General features: G+C 32.1%; 3 protein-coding genes across 7 annotated transcripts; all 3 read left to right on the top strand.

The window, feature by feature from the left end:
• The first annotated feature begins 1,134 nt into the window (after positions 1-1,134).
• LOC107361918 (glutathione S-transferase 1) lies at positions 1,135-3,202 on the top strand. The gene is given in 3 exon segments (NM_001323120.1): positions 1,135-1,275; positions 2,334-2,392; positions 2,755-3,202. Coding segments are annotated over 3 exon segments (648 nt in total).
• Positions 3,203-4,229: 1,027 nt separating this feature from the next.
• LOC149093926 (glutathione S-transferase 1-like) lies at positions 4,230-9,574 on the top strand. Of its 3 annotated transcripts, XM_089267333.1 has the most exons (4): positions 4,230-4,452; positions 5,889-5,917; positions 8,592-8,650; positions 9,013-9,574. In XM_089267333.1, the coding sequence occupies exons 1-4, from the start codon at positions 4,341-4,343 to the stop codon at positions 9,458-9,460; spliced, it is 648 nt and encodes a 215-aa protein (XP_089123459.1). In that variant the 5' UTR covers positions 4,230-4,340; the 3' UTR covers positions 9,461-9,574. The 3 variants fall into 3 exon arrangements, with proteins under 3 accessions (XP_089123459.1, XP_089123457.1, XP_089123458.1); XM_089267331.1 differs by lacking the exons at positions 4,230-4,452; positions 8,592-8,650; positions 9,013-9,574 and adding exons at positions 6,720-6,778; positions 7,122-7,686 and having other exon boundaries at positions 5,603-5,917; XM_089267332.1 differs by lacking the exon at positions 4,230-4,452 and having other exon boundaries at positions 5,683-5,917.
• A 918-nt stretch (positions 9,575-10,492) lies between these two features.
• Positions 10,493-15,832, top strand: LOC149093925 (glutathione S-transferase 1-like). Of its 3 annotated transcripts, XM_089267330.1 has the most exons (4): positions 10,493-10,710; positions 12,147-12,175; positions 14,850-14,908; positions 15,271-15,832. In XM_089267330.1, the coding sequence occupies exons 1-4, from the start codon at positions 10,599-10,601 to the stop codon at positions 15,716-15,718; spliced, it is 648 nt and encodes a 215-aa protein (XP_089123456.1). In that variant the 5' UTR covers positions 10,493-10,598; the 3' UTR covers positions 15,719-15,832. The 3 variants fall into 3 exon arrangements, with proteins under 3 accessions (XP_089123456.1, XP_089123454.1, XP_089123455.1); XM_089267328.1 differs by lacking the exons at positions 10,493-10,710; positions 14,850-14,908; positions 15,271-15,832 and adding exons at positions 12,978-13,036; positions 13,380-13,944 and having other exon boundaries at positions 11,856-12,175; XM_089267329.1 differs by lacking the exon at positions 10,493-10,710 and having other exon boundaries at positions 11,947-12,175.
• The last annotated feature ends 478 nt before the right edge of the window (positions 15,833-16,310 follow it).

Here is a 16,310-nt window from a genome sequence, read left to right as displayed (position 1 = left end):
AATAGCTGTCAATGGCAGGATCATTGGTGTCATAAAACAGCACAGAAATTAAGATCTTATGTAGACTTTACTCAAATTGTAGATTATTAAAGCAGTCGATCATTAAAAAACAGTCTGAGTAATCTTATTCAATCGTTTTTGTATCTGTCTCCTTCATTTTAAACAACCCTGATTGAAGTGTCTCAGAACTCAATCACCTTATCATGTCAAGTTTTTCAAGATTCTTAGATAAATATTCAAAATCCATCAGCATTACAAACTCTAAATCAAGGTTAAGGAAAAAATTTTGCAAAAACATATTCACATTAAATCATTGAAATATCAGGCCACTAGGTGAGTCTCGATGTCTGTTATGTTTCCAATGTTTGATAAAAATGCCTCCAAAGGTTAATCATAGTCCCACTACTTTAAGTTTCCTGAATTTGTCTTTCTTTTAGCCAAAATCTTATAAAAGGCCACAATTTCATCGATTATCAGTTTTTTTTGTTTTCCCATAGACAAAGGGTTTTTAAATTTTTAATACAATTTTAAAGGCCTACCAAACAGCATAGAATGGCTTGATTTTGATAACCTGTTTGATAACAAACCTGCACAGAATCTGATAAAAAAAATTTTCCCTATTTAGCATCGGGACTTACCTAAGCCCCTAATAATATATCAGATTATAATTATAATGATAACTAAAGAGTCAATTTTTGTTGAGGTGTGAGAAATGAACTCTGCTTGTTTTAGTTAATTGTTGCAAATTGACAGAAGGTCAAATTAACACACGAAATGAATTTATTAATTGATTGGAAATTCAGTTAAAAATACAGAAAAAAATGAATGTTACAAATTGAATTTTTTAAGTTATTTTAATGTTTGATTTCATTTTTTGGCGCTTCTTTTTTCATTACACTAAAAGCGCCTTCTGATTGTCTACTGGAGAAATAAATTTCATGATATTTTCCTTCAGAGATATTCAACAATAAAAACTGATACTGACGTGAGATCATCTCATTTCTCTTATTACTTTACTCTTTGCTCTACATCGTACTGTTTAAGTACAAGTGTAACACCACTTGAGTTTCATTGTTAGTTAAACTACTTTCTTATTTTGTGCTTGATTAACTGAAGTCACTTTGATTAATAAAAATGGTCATCGAACTGTATCAATTACCTTACTCTGCTCCTTGCCTACAAGTAAGAATGGTTGGTAAAATCCTCAACATTCCCATTGAGACTAAACATCTTGATCTGGAGAAAGGCGAACACTTAAAACCCGAATTTCTGAAGGTATGTTGTTTCAATTATTAATAGATCATTTTCAGGTTTTCATTTGTATTTTTAAACTTTTATATGGCCGAGTCATCTAGATTAGAGTGATCAATTTGCTTTACGTTTGAATTTGTCAAGCAATAAACTGCTTTTCAATTCTGAGTCCTTTCGAACTTTCCAGATTAATATTGACTTACGATAGATATAATAGTTTTCCTAATCATAGCATTTTAATTCTCCCAGTTGATCTTAAAAGTTAACTACAGTAACCTACTAGATGATGACAGTAAATTATACAATCGCCCGTTAACACCTCTGTCCACATGTTAAATTATGAAAGTTTTGATTGAATTTTTTTAAGCTTTTCTGAGGACTGAAAACTAAGGATTGTAACAATTTATTTCATTATTTATTAATATATGGATTTTGTTAGTTATTTCACTTTTATTTGCATTATTTTCTGTGTACATAAGCTACTGTTTCTGTATTCAGTTAATGTACTCTAAATTGTATTACTAAAGAGTAATAGCGTTACTGGGTGGGTTAAAGTTCATAATGACTTATGACTTTCGGATGGTTAGGTGTGTTCGAGTGTTAACTCTCTGAATCTTTAACCTTTACCAACATTGTCCTCACCCCGTACTCGTAAACTTTGACTTTTCTCCGACTTAAACTTTATCAATAATGTGATATGAAGTCGTCTTATTAAAGCTAGTTAGTATCATTAGATAGATATCGTTAGATAATTACATGATGAAACATTCGAAAGCTTATTTTATTGAAAGCAACTACACGTTTAATAGACAGAATGAATGTATTAGGTAAACCAGAAAATACCAAACCTTTAAAAGGGTTTTACTCTAATACAAATAATCAATACTTGCTCTTCACCACTTCGAAACTGAATTGACATAAAATAGGAATTAAAAAGATTGGCCTTTTTTCAATTTACTAAATACCGATATTCGCTAAATGGCCTTTCTATTTAAAGTGAATTTAAACAACCGAAGAAATGTATTTTGATGAAAAAATCAATGATTTCATTAATAAAATGCAATATTTTTTTTTACTTTTAGATCAACCCTTTCCACTGTATTCCAACCATGGTTGATGATGGATTTGCTTTATGGGAAAGGTGAGATACTTAAGGAAATAGATGATTACCTATCTGGCAAGCTACGGATAAGATAAGTTCAGGGAAAAATTAAGTAACTTAAGAAGAATTAAGCTGGTTACATTGTGGTAGGTACAATTTTGAGCAAAGCTAATCGAAGAGACATTCAGGACCTAAAAAATTGAACCTCAACTTTCTCTACACAATATTTGAATGGTGTTGAGTAAATTAAGGTTTTCCAGCTTGAATAGGTAAAATATTAAAAATTATCTAAAAGCATTTTTTGCCAAAGAAGAGGTCGGTTCTGCGATTGGATTTTCAAGATGGTGATGAGCTATTTTCATGAATTTTAATTACTTCTTTCTCTATCTTTCTCTGTACAGTCGGGCAATCATGACTTATTTGGTTAATAAGTATGCACCTGAAAGTAGTCTTTATCCCAAAGACGCGAAAGCTCGTGCAACTGTCGAACGATGGCTTTACTGGGACACTGGTTCACTCTACGCGACTCTTTTCTCGTACTATATAGTTATTATCGAAGGAGGTAAACCAGATCCAGCAGTTGCTACACTTTTCATGGATAAAGTTAAGCTTCTTGATGAGGCCCTTGCAAAGACCAAGTACTTGTGCGGAGACAACATTACTTTGGCTGACCTCTCTGTTTTGTGTAGCATAAGCGCTGCTAAAGGTGCAGACTTTGATCTTAGTGCATACAAAAATATTGAACGTTGGTTGAAGACACTGGAAACTAACTCTGCTAGTTGGTGGAAAGAGTTGGTCACTGACCCTATCAAAGATTTCCGAGAATTCCTTCGAAATTGTTCTCGTTAAAACTTCTGGTTACGTTGCATCCTCAATCGTGCCCTGCTCTGGCATCATAACGATTTTTACTAAACTAGTTTACTTATGAAATAAAAAGAAAAGAAATAATAAAATACTTCAAAATTTACAACTTAATGTACAGCCACGGACATTAAGTTTCGTACACTTTCAAAGAATGATACGCATACAGTTGATTATCTAATCAATTTAGACTTAATTTTAAAGCATCTTTGATTAGATAATCAGTTATATGCGTATCTTTCTTTGAAAGTGTACGAAACTTAATGTCCGTGGCTGTATTTGTCCAGCTTTAAACAGTGTCTAGTAGATTAACACTAAAGATGTTGAACAATGAAAGTTGAAGTTTTGGTTGATTGATTAAACTTAAATTGAACTGAATAGGGAAGGGAATCATCTTGTTTAGTATGATGACGTGAAGTCCGAAATTCACGCGTTATGAGTTCGTATTTGATGGACTTTTAGGAAAATAAAAATTAACTTCATCTGTTATACGCATTTCATCATTTATTATGCATTATCATTTCAGTTATATTTTTTATTCATCTAAGAATCACATTTTATTTTTGATTGATGTAGACATCTCTAAGATTTCTGTGATGTCCTTTTTACTGTCGAGTTGAAGGCGGGAATACATACACGCCAGAAAACGCGCACCTAATAAAAGTCTCAGATTTAATGCAAATTTTGCGTTGATAAAATTCGATGAACGCTAAGCGCTTGTTCTAAATTTCTAGAAATAAAAAAATCCTCAGGACTAGATTCGAACCCTTTATCACTCATTTTAATTTAACCTATCACTTTAACCACTGAGCTCGATGATTATTTACTTCACTCGTTATGTACATTTAATCCCAGATAATGAGATTAATTGAAAATGAAATGCCACTTGGGTTTCATTGTTAGTGCAATTATTTTATACTTGACTAATTGAAGTCAAATTTTGTGATTAAGGAAAGACAATTTATCTTGTTACCTCCTTTATCTGTGCGTTTTTAGATGTTACTTTCCTCTTTGCTCTACATCGTACTGTATTAGAAACATCACTCACTTGAGTTTCATTGTTAGTTAACTATTAATACTTTCTTATTTTGTGCTTGATTAACTGAAGTCACTTTGAATCATAAAAATGGTCATCGAACTGTATCAATTACCTTACTCTGCTCCTTGCCTACAAGTAAGAATGGTTGGTAAAATCCTCAAAATTCCCATTGAGACTAAACATCTTGATCTGGAGAAAGGTGAACACTTGAAAACCCGAATATCTAAAGTCTATCGAATATCTATGTTGTTTCAATTTAGATCTTAAGGTTAAATTTCATTGGTATAAATTTTAAACCTTTGATATGACCAAGTCATCTAAACTAGAGTGATCAATTTAATACAATTTACAATAGACATAATAGTTTTCCTAATCATAGCATTTTAATTCTTCCAGTAGACCTCAAAAGTTAACTACAGTAACCTAAATATAATAATACAATACTTTAGATGATGACAGTAAATTATACAATTTCCCGTTAACTCCTCTGTTTAGATGTCAATTTATGAAAGTTTTTATTGAAGTCCAAAATTTACGCGCTATGAGTTAGTATTTGATGGATTTTTAGGAAAATATAAATTAACTCCATCTGTTATACGCATTTCATCATTTACAGTATCATTCATTATCATTTCAGTTAAATTTTCATTCATCAATAAATCAGATTTTTTATTCATCTAAAAATATATTTTATCTTTGATTGATGTAAACTTCTCTAAGATTTCAGTGATCTCCTTTAACTGCTGTGATCTAATAAAATTACTCAATGTTGAGTGATTATGAAAATTGCGTTCAATTGTACTTAACCAGAAATGCATATGTACAGTTAGATTCCAGATAATGAGATAAATTTATCAACGATCCCTAATCAAGGTGGAGTTTATTTATTTGAATTTCATCAAATTTCATTTTGATTTCTTTGATTATTAATTAACTTTATTTGATTTTCTTTCGTAAAATATAAATCAGAAAACTCACAAAATCGTCTTAAATTAACATTTAGATTTAGATTAGATTTAGTCTATTAAGGAAGATTGAAAAATGTAATGCCCAATTAATAGTGAAAATAAGCTATTATTCAGTACACCCAAACCTCGTATATTTTGCCTTTTTGGAGTGCAGACATCTAACGTTCAAAAAAATAAAATGAGCACATTTTTAGTTACGGTGACTGTAAATTACAGTGCTTCACAATCAAATGAGCTCACTTTTTGACTCATTTGAGCAAATTTTATTTTCAAAGACTGTAATTTACAGTCACCGTAACTAAAAATGTGCTCATTTTATTTTTTTGAACGTTAGATGTCTGCACTCCAAAAAGGCAAAATATACGAGGTTTGGGTGTATTCTCATTATCTGGGATCTCACATGATTAGATGTTGACGCAAAACTACTATCATCTTTTTATAAATAAACTAGGATTGCTCTACATCGTCCTGAATAAAAACCGACACTTGAGTTTCATTGTTAGTTTATTTTCTTAATTTTTGCTTGATTAACTTAAGTCAATCTGAGTTATCATAATGGTCATCGAATTGTACCAAATACCCTTCTCTGCTCCTTGCCGACAAGTAAGAATGGTTGGTAAAATCCTTAATATTCCCATTGAGACTAAACCTCTTGATCTGATGAAAGGCGAACACTTAAAACCCGAATTTCTGAAGGTATGTTGTTTCAATTTAAATCTCATAATCAGGTTAATTTTGTTTAAATCTTTGTAGTCATCGATTTGACTAGAATGGAAGTGAAAAATTACCTGGCCCACTTGTTGCTTTACTAGTTGACTTTGGCAAGCAAGTGTTTTTCATTTCTCAATTCTGAATCCTTTCATATTTTCAAACAAATATTGACTTACGATAGTAATAGTCTTCTTAATCATCATAATCATAATGATACATTCATATCGAAAGCTATTTCATTGACAGCTACAATTACACCTCTAATAGACTAATAAATAATGTATCAGGAAAACCAGCAAACCAGTAATTAAGTAGTTTATTACAAACGATCAAATGATATGGTTTTTATTCAATTACCGCCATTTTACTCTAATTATTAAATAATACTACCTTTCGAAATTGAATTGACAGTTTCTCAATTTACTATTTCACTAAATACTGTTTCGCTGTCTAGTATGTGCCCTTTTCCTCGAAAATTCCTGGAAAGAGAGTGGCCTTATTTGAGCAGCTAGGTAAAAAATGTTTCAATGACACGCCATGAAACCATGGCAAAGTACCATGAAATCAAAAGTGAAATAAAGTATGTCGTAGGTGCCTTGTTGAAGCGAGACTGATCGCTAACAGAACCAACATCTATGAGAGAAGACCAACCGAAAAGACGATTCTGTTTAAGTCGCGGAATTTTCTATCCCTTTAATATTTCTAGTTTTTATAAACTAAAAGAAATTTCTTCTACGAAAAAACGATGAATTCGTTAATAAAATGCAATATTTTCCTTTTCTTTTAGATCAACCCTTTTCATTGTATTCCAACATTGGTGGATGATGGATTTGCTTTATGGGAAAGGTGAGATACTTAAGGAAATAGATGATGGACTATTTGATGAACTGGGTTCAGGGATTACAGCTAAATGTCCTGGTTGCATTGTAATGTGCACATTGGATACGCATTTAAAGCAAAGTTAATCAAAAAGACATTCATTATCGAAAAAAATGAATCATTTTCTCTACACATTTGAGTGGTTCTTCGTTGACCAAATTAAGGCTTTCCAGCTTGAATCGGTGAAATATGAAAAAAATGATTAAAATGATTTTTTACAAAGGAAGAGAGCTTTAGATTGAATTTTCAAGATAGTGCTTGGCTATTTTCATGAATTTAATTACTTCTTTCTCTATCTTTCTCTGTACAGTCGGGCAATCATGACTTATCTGGTTAACAAGTATGCACCTGAAAGCAGTCTTTATCCCAAAGACTTACAAGCTCGTGCAACTGTCGAACGATGGCTTTACTGGGATAATGGATCACTCTATCCTCCTCTTGTTGCCTACTATTCCCCTATTGTACGTTACCGAGTCAAACCAGATCCAGCAATCGCTGCACTTTTCATGGATAAAGTCAAGTTTCTTGATGATGCCCTTGTAAAGACCAAGTACTTGTGCGGAGACACCGTTACATTGGCCGATCTTTCTGTTTTGTGTACAATTACAGCTGCTAGAGCTGTTTACCTTGATCTCAGCGCATTTAAAAATGTTGACCGTTGGTTGAAGGAGCTGGAATCTAACTATGCTAGTTGGTGGAAAGAGTTGGTCATCGACCCTGAGGAAGGATACAGAAGTTTCCTTCGAGATTATCTTCCTTAAAACTCTGCCTTGTATTATTAATAGCACTCGGGCTGGCAATCATCATAACGATTCTTTATCAATTTAAAATTTGTTTCACTAACTTATATTGATTAAATCAATTATGGACTACAATATATTGAAAGATTAAATCATTCAAGATCCTAAAAAAAGTTATAGCATTGTATTAAGTTATTTAGGTTTTCAGATTTTAGACTTGATTTATAAAGCACAAATCTTATGCGTTAGAAGGATATTCATTATTAAATGAATTTATACGATTTTACTCGGTATTCAGTCATGTAATGTTCTAGTCCATTCTTGAAATATTGAGCAGAAAGTTTTAATGCCAATGGGCTAAAATCTGGGCTATTTATTAATATATGGATTTTGTTAGTTATTTCACTTTTATTTGCATTATTTTCTGTGTACATAAGCTACTGTTTCTGTATTCAGTTAATGTACTCTAAATTGTATTACTAAAGAGTAATAGCGTTACTGGGTGGGTTAAAGTTCATAATGACTTATGACTTTCGGATGGTTAGGTGTGTTCGAGTGTTAACTCTCTGAATCTTTAACCTTTACCAACATTGTCCTCACCCCGTACTCGTAAACTTTGACTTTTCTCCGACTTAAACTTTATCAATAATGTGATATGAAGTCGTCTTATTAAAGCTAGTTAGTATCATTAGATAGATATCGTTAGATAATTACATGATGAAACATTCGAAAGCTTATTTTATTGAAAGCAACTACACGTTTAATAGACAGAATGAATGTATTAGGTAAACCAGAAAATACCAAACCTTTAAAAGGGTTTTACTCTAATACAAATAATCAATACTTGCTCTTCACCACTTCGAAACTGAATTGACATAAAATAGGAATTAAAAAGATTGGCCTTTTTTCAATTTACTAAATACCGATATTCGCTAAATGGCCTTTCTATTTAAAGTGAATTTAAACAACCGAAGAAATGTATTTTGATGAAAAAATCAATGATTTCATTAATAAAATGCAATATTTTTTTTTACTTTTAGATCAACCCTTTCCACTGTATTCCAACCATGGTTGATGATGGATTTGCTTTATGGGAAAGGTGAGATACTTAAGGAAATAGATGATTACCTATCTGGCAAGCTACGGATAAGATAAGTTCAGGGAAAAATTAAGTAACTTAAGAAGAATTAAGCTGGTTACATTGTGGTAGGTACAATTTTGAGCAAAGCTAATCGAAGAGACATTCAGGACCTAAAAAATTGAACCTCAACTTTCTCTACACAATATTTGAATGGTGTTGAGTAAATTAAGGTTTTCCAGCTTGAATAGGTAAAATATTAAAAATTATCTAAAAGCATTTTTTGCCAAAGAAGAGGTCGGTTCTGCGATTGGATTTTCAAGATGGTGATGAGCTATTTTCATGAATTTTAATTACTTCTTTCTCTATCTTTCTCTGTACAGTCGGGCAATCATGACTTATTTGGTTAATAAGTATGCACCTGAAAGTAGTCTTTATCCCAAAGACGCGAAAGCTCGTGCAACTGTCGAACGATGGCTTTACTGGGACACTGGTTCACTCTACGCGACTCTTTTCTCGTACTATATAGTTATTATCGAAGGAGGTAAACCAGATCCAGCAGTTGCTACACTTTTCATGGATAAAGTTAAGCTTCTTGATGAGGCCCTTGCAAAGACCAAGTACTTGTGCGGAGACAACATTACTTTGGCTGACCTCTCTGTTTTGTGTAGCATAAGCGCTGCTAAAGGTGCAGACTTTGATCTTAGTGCATACAAAAATATTGAACGTTGGTTGAAGACACTGGAAACTAACTCTGCTAGTTGGTGGAAAGAGTTGGTCACTGACCCTATCAAAGATTTCCGAGAATTCCTTCGAAATTGTTCTCGTTAAAACTTCTGGTTACGTTGCATCCTCAATCGTGCCCTGCTCTGGCATCATAACGATTTTTACTAAACTAGTTTACTTATGAAATAAAAAGAAAAGAAATAATAAAATACTTCAAAATTTACAACTTAATGTACAGCCACGGACATTAAGTTTCGTACACTTTCAAAGAATGATACGCATACAGTTGATTATCTAATCAATTTAGACTTAATTTTAAAGCATCTTTGATTAGATAATCAGTTATATGCGTATCTTTCTTTGAAAGTGTACGAAACTTAATGTCCGTGGCTGTATTTGTCCAGCTTTAAACAGTGTCTAGTAGATTAACACTAAAGATGTTGAACAATGAAAGTTGAAGTTTTGGTTGATTGATTAAACTTAAATTGAACTGAATAGGGAAGGGAATCATCTTGTTTAGTATGATGACGTGAAGTCCGAAATTCACGCGTTATGAGTTCGTATTTGATGGACTTTTAGGAAAATAAAAATTAACTTCATCTGTTATACGCATTTCATCATTTATTATGCATTATCATTTCAGTTATATTTTTTATTCATCTAAGAATCACATTTTATTTTTGATTGATGTAGACATCTCTAAGATTTCTGTGATGTCCTTTTTACTGTCGAGTTGAAGGCGGGAATACATACACGCCAGAAAACGCGCACCTAATAAAAGTCTCAGATTTAATGCAAATTTTGCGTTGATAAAATTCGATGAACGCTAAGCGCTTGTTCTAAATTTCTAGAAATAAAAAAATCCTCAGGACTAGATTCGAACCCTTTATCACTCATTTTAATTTAACCTATCACTTTAACCACTGAGCTCGATGATTATTTACTTCACTCGTTATGTACATTTAATCCCAGATAATGAGATTAATTGAAAATGAAATGCCACTTGGGTTTCATTGTTAGTGCAATTATTTTATACTTGACTAATTGAAGTCAAATTTTGTGATTAAGGAAAGACAATTTATCTTGTTACCTCCTTTATCTGTGCGTTTTTAGATGTTACTTTCCTCTTTGCTCTACATCGTACTGTATTAGAAACATCACTCACTTGAGTTTCATTGTTAGTTAACTATTAATACTTTCTTATTTTGTGCTTGATTAACTGAAGTCACTTTGAATCATAAAAATGGTCATCGAACTGTATCAATTACCTTACTCTGCTCCTTGCCTACAAGTAAGAATGGTTGGTAAAATCCTCAAAATTCCCATTGAGACTAAACATCTTGATCTGGAGAAAGGTGAACACTTGAAAACCCGAATATCTAAAGTCTATCGAATATCTATGTTGTTTCAATTTAGATCTTAAGGTTAAATTTCATTGGTATAAATTTTAAACCTTTGATATGACCAAGTCATCTAAACTAGAGTGATCAATTTAATACAATTTACAATAGACATAATAGTTTTCCTAATCATAGCATTTTAATTCTTCCAGTAGACCTCAAAAGTTAACTACAGTAACCTAAATATAATAATACAATACTTTAGATGATGACAGTAAATTATACAATTTCCCGTTAACTCCTCTGTTTAGATGTCAATTTATGAAAGTTTTTATTGAAGTCCAAAATTTACGCGCTATGAGTTAGTATTTGATGGATTTTTAGGAAAATATAAATTAACTCCATCTGTTATACGCATTTCATCATTTACAGTATCATTCATTATCATTTCAGTTAAATTTTCATTCATCAATAAATCAGATTTTTTATTCATCTAAAAATATATTTTATCTTTGATTGATGTAAACTTCTCTAAGATTTCAGTGATCTCCTTTAACTGCTGTGATCTAATAAAATTACTCAATGTTGAGTGATTATGAAAATTGCGTTCAATTGTACTTAACCAGAAATGCATATGTACAGTTAGATTCCAGATAATGAGATAAATTTATCAACGATCCCTAATCAAGGTGGAGTTTATTTATTTGAATTTCATCAAATTTCATTTTGATTTCTTTGATTATTAATTAACTTTATTTGATTTTCTTTCGTAAAATATAAATCAGAAAACTCACAAAATCGTCTTAAATTAACATTTAGATTTAGATTAGATTTAGTCTATTAAGGAAGATTGAAAAATGTAATGCCCAATTAATAGTGAAAATAAGCTATTATTCAGTACACCCAAACCTCGTATATTTTGCCTTTTTGGAGTGCAGACATCTAACGTTCAAAAAAATAAAATGAGCACATTTTTAGTTACGGTGACTGTAAATTACAGTGCTTCACAATCAAATGAGCTCACTTTTTGACTCATTTGAGCAAATTTTATTTTCAAAGACTGTAATTTACAGTCACCGTAACTAAAAATGTGCTCATTTTATTTTTTTGAACGTTAGATGTCTGCACTCCAAAAAGGCAAAATATACGAGGTTTGGGTGTATTCTCATTATCTGGGATCTCACATGATTAGATGTTGACGCAAAACTACTATCATCTTTTTATAAATAAACTAGGATTGCTCTACATCGTCCTGAATAAAAACCGACACTTGAGTTTCATTGTTAGTTTATTTTCTTAATTTTTGCTTGATTAACTTAAGTCAATCTGAGTTATCATAATGGTCATCGAATTGTACCAAATACCCTTCTCTGCTCCTTGCCGACAAGTAAGAATGGTTGGTAAAATCCTTAATATTCCCATTGAGACTAAACCTCTTGATCTGATGAAAGGCGAACACTTAAAACCCGAATTTCTGAAGGTATGTTGTTTCAATTTAAATCTCATAATCAGGTTAATTTTGTTTAAATCTTTGTAGTCATCGATTTGACTAGAATGGAAGTGAAAAATTACCTGGCCCACTTGTTGCTTTACTAGTTGACTTTGGCAAGCAAGTGTTTTTCATTTCTCAATTCTGAATCCTTTCATATTTTCAAACAAATATTGACTTACGATAGTAATAGTCTTCTTAATCATCATAATCATAATGATACATTCATATCGAAAGCTATTTCATTGACAGCTACAATTACACCTCTAATAGACTAATAAATAATGTATCAGGAAAACCAGCAAACCAGTAATTAAGTAGTTTATTACAAACGATCAAATGATATGGTTTTTATTCAATTACCGCCATTTTACTCTAATTATTAAATAATACTACCTTTCGAAATTGAATTGACAGTTTCTCAATTTACTATTTCACTAAATACTGTTTCGCTGTCTAGTATGTGCCCTTTTCCTCGAAAATTCCTGGAAAGAGAGTGGCCTTATTTGAGCAGCTAGGTAAAAAATGTTTCAATGACACGCCATGAAACCATGGCAAAGTACCATGAAATCAAAAGTGAAATAAAGTATGTCGTAGGTGCCTTGTTGAAGCGAGACTGATCGCTAACAGAACCAACATCTATGAGAGAAGACCAACCGAAAAGACGATTCTGTTTAAGTCGCGGAATTTTCTATCCCTTTAATATTTCTAGTTTTTATAAACTAAAAGAAATTTCTTCTACGAAAAAACGATGAATTCGTTAATAAAATGCAATATTTTCCTTTTCTTTTAGATCAACCCTTTTCATTGTATTCCAACATTGGTGGATGATGGATTTGCTTTATGGGAAAGGTGAGATACTTAAGGAAATAGATGATGGACTATTTGATGAACTGGGTTCAGGGATTACAGCTAAATGTCCTGGTTGCATTGTAATGTGCACATTGGATACGCATTTAAAGCAAAGTTAATCAAAAAGACATTCATTATCGAAAAAAATGAATCATTTTCTCTACACATTTGAGTGGTTCTTCGTTGACCAAATTAAGGCTTTCCAGCTTGAATCGGTGAAATATGAAAAAAATGATTAAAATGATTTTTTACAAAGGAAGAGAGCTTTAGATTGAATTTTCAAGATAGTGCTTGGCTATTTTCATGAATTTAATTACTTCTTTCTCTATCTTTCTCTGTACAGTCGGGCAATCATGACTTATCTGGTTAACAAGTATGCACCTGAAAGCAGTCTTTATCCCAAAGACTTACAAGCTCGTGCAACTGTCGAACGATGGCTTTACTGGGATAATGGATCACTCTATCCTCCTCTTGTTGCCTACTATTCCCCTATTGTACGTTACCGAGTCAAACCAGATCCAGCAATCGCTGCACTTTTCATGGATAAAGTCAAGTTTCTTGATGATGCCCTTGTAAAGACCAAGTACTTGTGCGGAGACACCGTTACATTGGCCGATCTTTCTGTTTTGTGTACAATTACAGCTGCTAGAGCTGTTTACCTTGATCTCAGCGCATTTAAAAATGTTGACCGTTGGTTGAAGGAGCTGGAATCTAACTATGCTAGTTGGTGGAAAGAGTTGGTCATCGACCCTGAGGAAGGATACAGAAGTTTCCTTCGAGATTATCTTCCTTAAAACTCTGCCTTGTATTATTAATAGCACTCGGGCTGGCAATCATCATAACGATTCTTTATCAATTTAAAATTTGTTTCACTAACTTATATTGATTAAATCAATTATGGACTACAATATATTGAAAGATTAAATCATTCAAGATCCTAAAAAAAGTTATAGCATTGTATTAAGTTATTTAGGTTTTCAGATTTTAGACTTGATTTATAAAGCACAAATCTTATGCGTTAGAAGGATATTCATTATTAAATGAATTTATACGATTTTACTCGGTATTCAGTCATGTAATGTTCTAGTCCATTCTTGAAATATTGAGCAGAAAGTTTTAATGCCAATGGGCTAAAATCTGGGCTATTTATTAATATATGGATTTTGTTAGTTATTTCACTTTTATTTGCATTATTTTCTGTGTACATAAGCTACTGTTTCTGTATTCAGTTAATGTACTCTAAATTGTATTACTAAAGAGTAATAGCGTTACTGGGTGGGTTAAAGTTCATAATGACTTATGACTTTCGGATGGTTAGGTGTGTTCGAGTGTTAACTCTCTGAATCTTTAACCTTTACCAACATTGTCCTCACCCCGTACTCGTAAACTTTGACTTTTCTCCGACTTAAACTTTATCAATAATGTGATATGAAGTCGTCTTATTAAAGCTAGTTAGTATCATTAGATAGATATCGTTAGATAATTACATGATGAAACATTCGAAAGCTTATTTTATTGAAAGCAACTACACGTTTAATAGACAGAATGAATGTATTAGGTAAACCAGAAAATACCAAACCTTTAAAAGGGTTTTACTCTAATACAAATAATCAATACTTGCTCTTCACCACTTCGAAACTGAATTGACATAAAATAGGAATTAAAAAGATTGGCCTTTTTTCAATTTACTAAATACCGATATTCGCTAAATGGCCTTTCTATTTAAAGTGAATTTAAACAACCGAAGAAATGTATTTTGATGAAAAAATCAATGATTTCATTAATAAAATGCAATATTTTTTTTTACTTTTAGATCAACCCTTTCCACTGTATTCCAACCATGGTTGATGATGGATTTGCTTTATGGGAAAGGTGAGATACTTAAGGAAATAGATGATTACCTATCTGGCAAGCTACGGATAAGATAAGTTCAGGGAAAAATTAAGTAACTTAAGAAGAATTAAGCTGGTTACATTGTGGTAGGTACAATTTTGAGCAAAGCTAATCGAAGAGACATTCAGGACCTAAAAAATTGAACCTCAACTTTCTCTACACAATATTTGAATGGTGTTGAGTAAATTAAGGTTTTCCAGCTTGAATAGGTAAAATATTAAAAATTATCTAAAAGCATTTTTTGCCAAAGAAGAGGTCGGTTCTGCGATTGGATTTTCAAGATGGTGATGAGCTATTTTCATGAATTTTAATTACTTCTTTCTCTATCTTTCTCTGTACAGTCGGGCAATCATGACTTATTTGGTTAATAAGTATGCACCTGAAAGTAGTCTTTATCCCAAAGACGCGAAAGCTCGTGCAACTGTCGAACGATGGCTTTACTGGGACACTGGTTCACTCTACGCGACTCTTTTCTCGTACTATATAGTTATTATCGAAGGAGGTAAACCAGATCCAGCAGTTGCTACACTTTTCATGGATAAAGTTAAGCTTCTTGATGAGGCCCTTGCAAAGACCAAGTACTTGTGCGGAGACAACATTACTTTGGCTGACCTCTCTGTTTTGTGTAGCATAAGCGCTGCTAAAGGTGCAGACTTTGATCTTAGTGCATACAAAAATATTGAACGTTGGTTGAAGACACTGGAAACTAACTCTGCTAGTTGGTGGAAAGAGTTGGTCACTGACCCTATCAAAGATTTCCGAGAATTCCTTCGAAATTGTTCTCGTTAAAACTTCTGGTTACGTTGCATCCTCAATCGTGCCCTGCTCTGGCATCATAACGATTTTTACTAAACTAGTTTACTTATGAAATAAAAAGAAAAGAAATAATAAAATACTTCAAAATTTACAACTTAATGTACAGCCACGGACATTAAGTTTCGTACACTTTCAAAGAATGATACGCATACAGTTGATTATCTAATCAATTTAGACTTAATTTTAAAGCATCTTTGATTAGATAATCAGTTATATGCGTATCTTTCTTTGAAAGTGTACGAAACTTAATGTCCGTGGCTGTATTTGTCCAGCTTTAAACAGTGTCTAGTAGATTAACACTAAAGATGTTGAACAATGAAAGTTGAAGTTTTGGTTGATTGATTAAACTTAAATTGAACTGAATAGGGAAGGGAATCATCTTGTTTAGTATGATGACGTGAAGTCCGAAATTCACGCGTTATGAGTTCGTATTTGATGGACTTTTAGGAAAATAAAAATTAACTTCATCTGTTATACGCATTTCATCATTTATTATGCATTATCATTTCAGTTATATTTTTTATTCATCTAAGAATCACATTTTATTTTTGATTGATGTAGACAT

This window comes from Tetranychus urticae, chromosome 2 (genome assembly GCF_039701765.1).
Source record: "Tetranychus urticae isolate SD_2017Ah chromosome 2, NJAU_TeUrti_SD_1.0, whole genome shotgun sequence".
Classification (NCBI taxonomy): domain Eukaryota; kingdom Metazoa; phylum Arthropoda; class Arachnida; order Trombidiformes; family Tetranychidae; genus Tetranychus; species Tetranychus urticae.
This window is presented reverse-complemented; position numbering and strand designations above follow the sequence as displayed.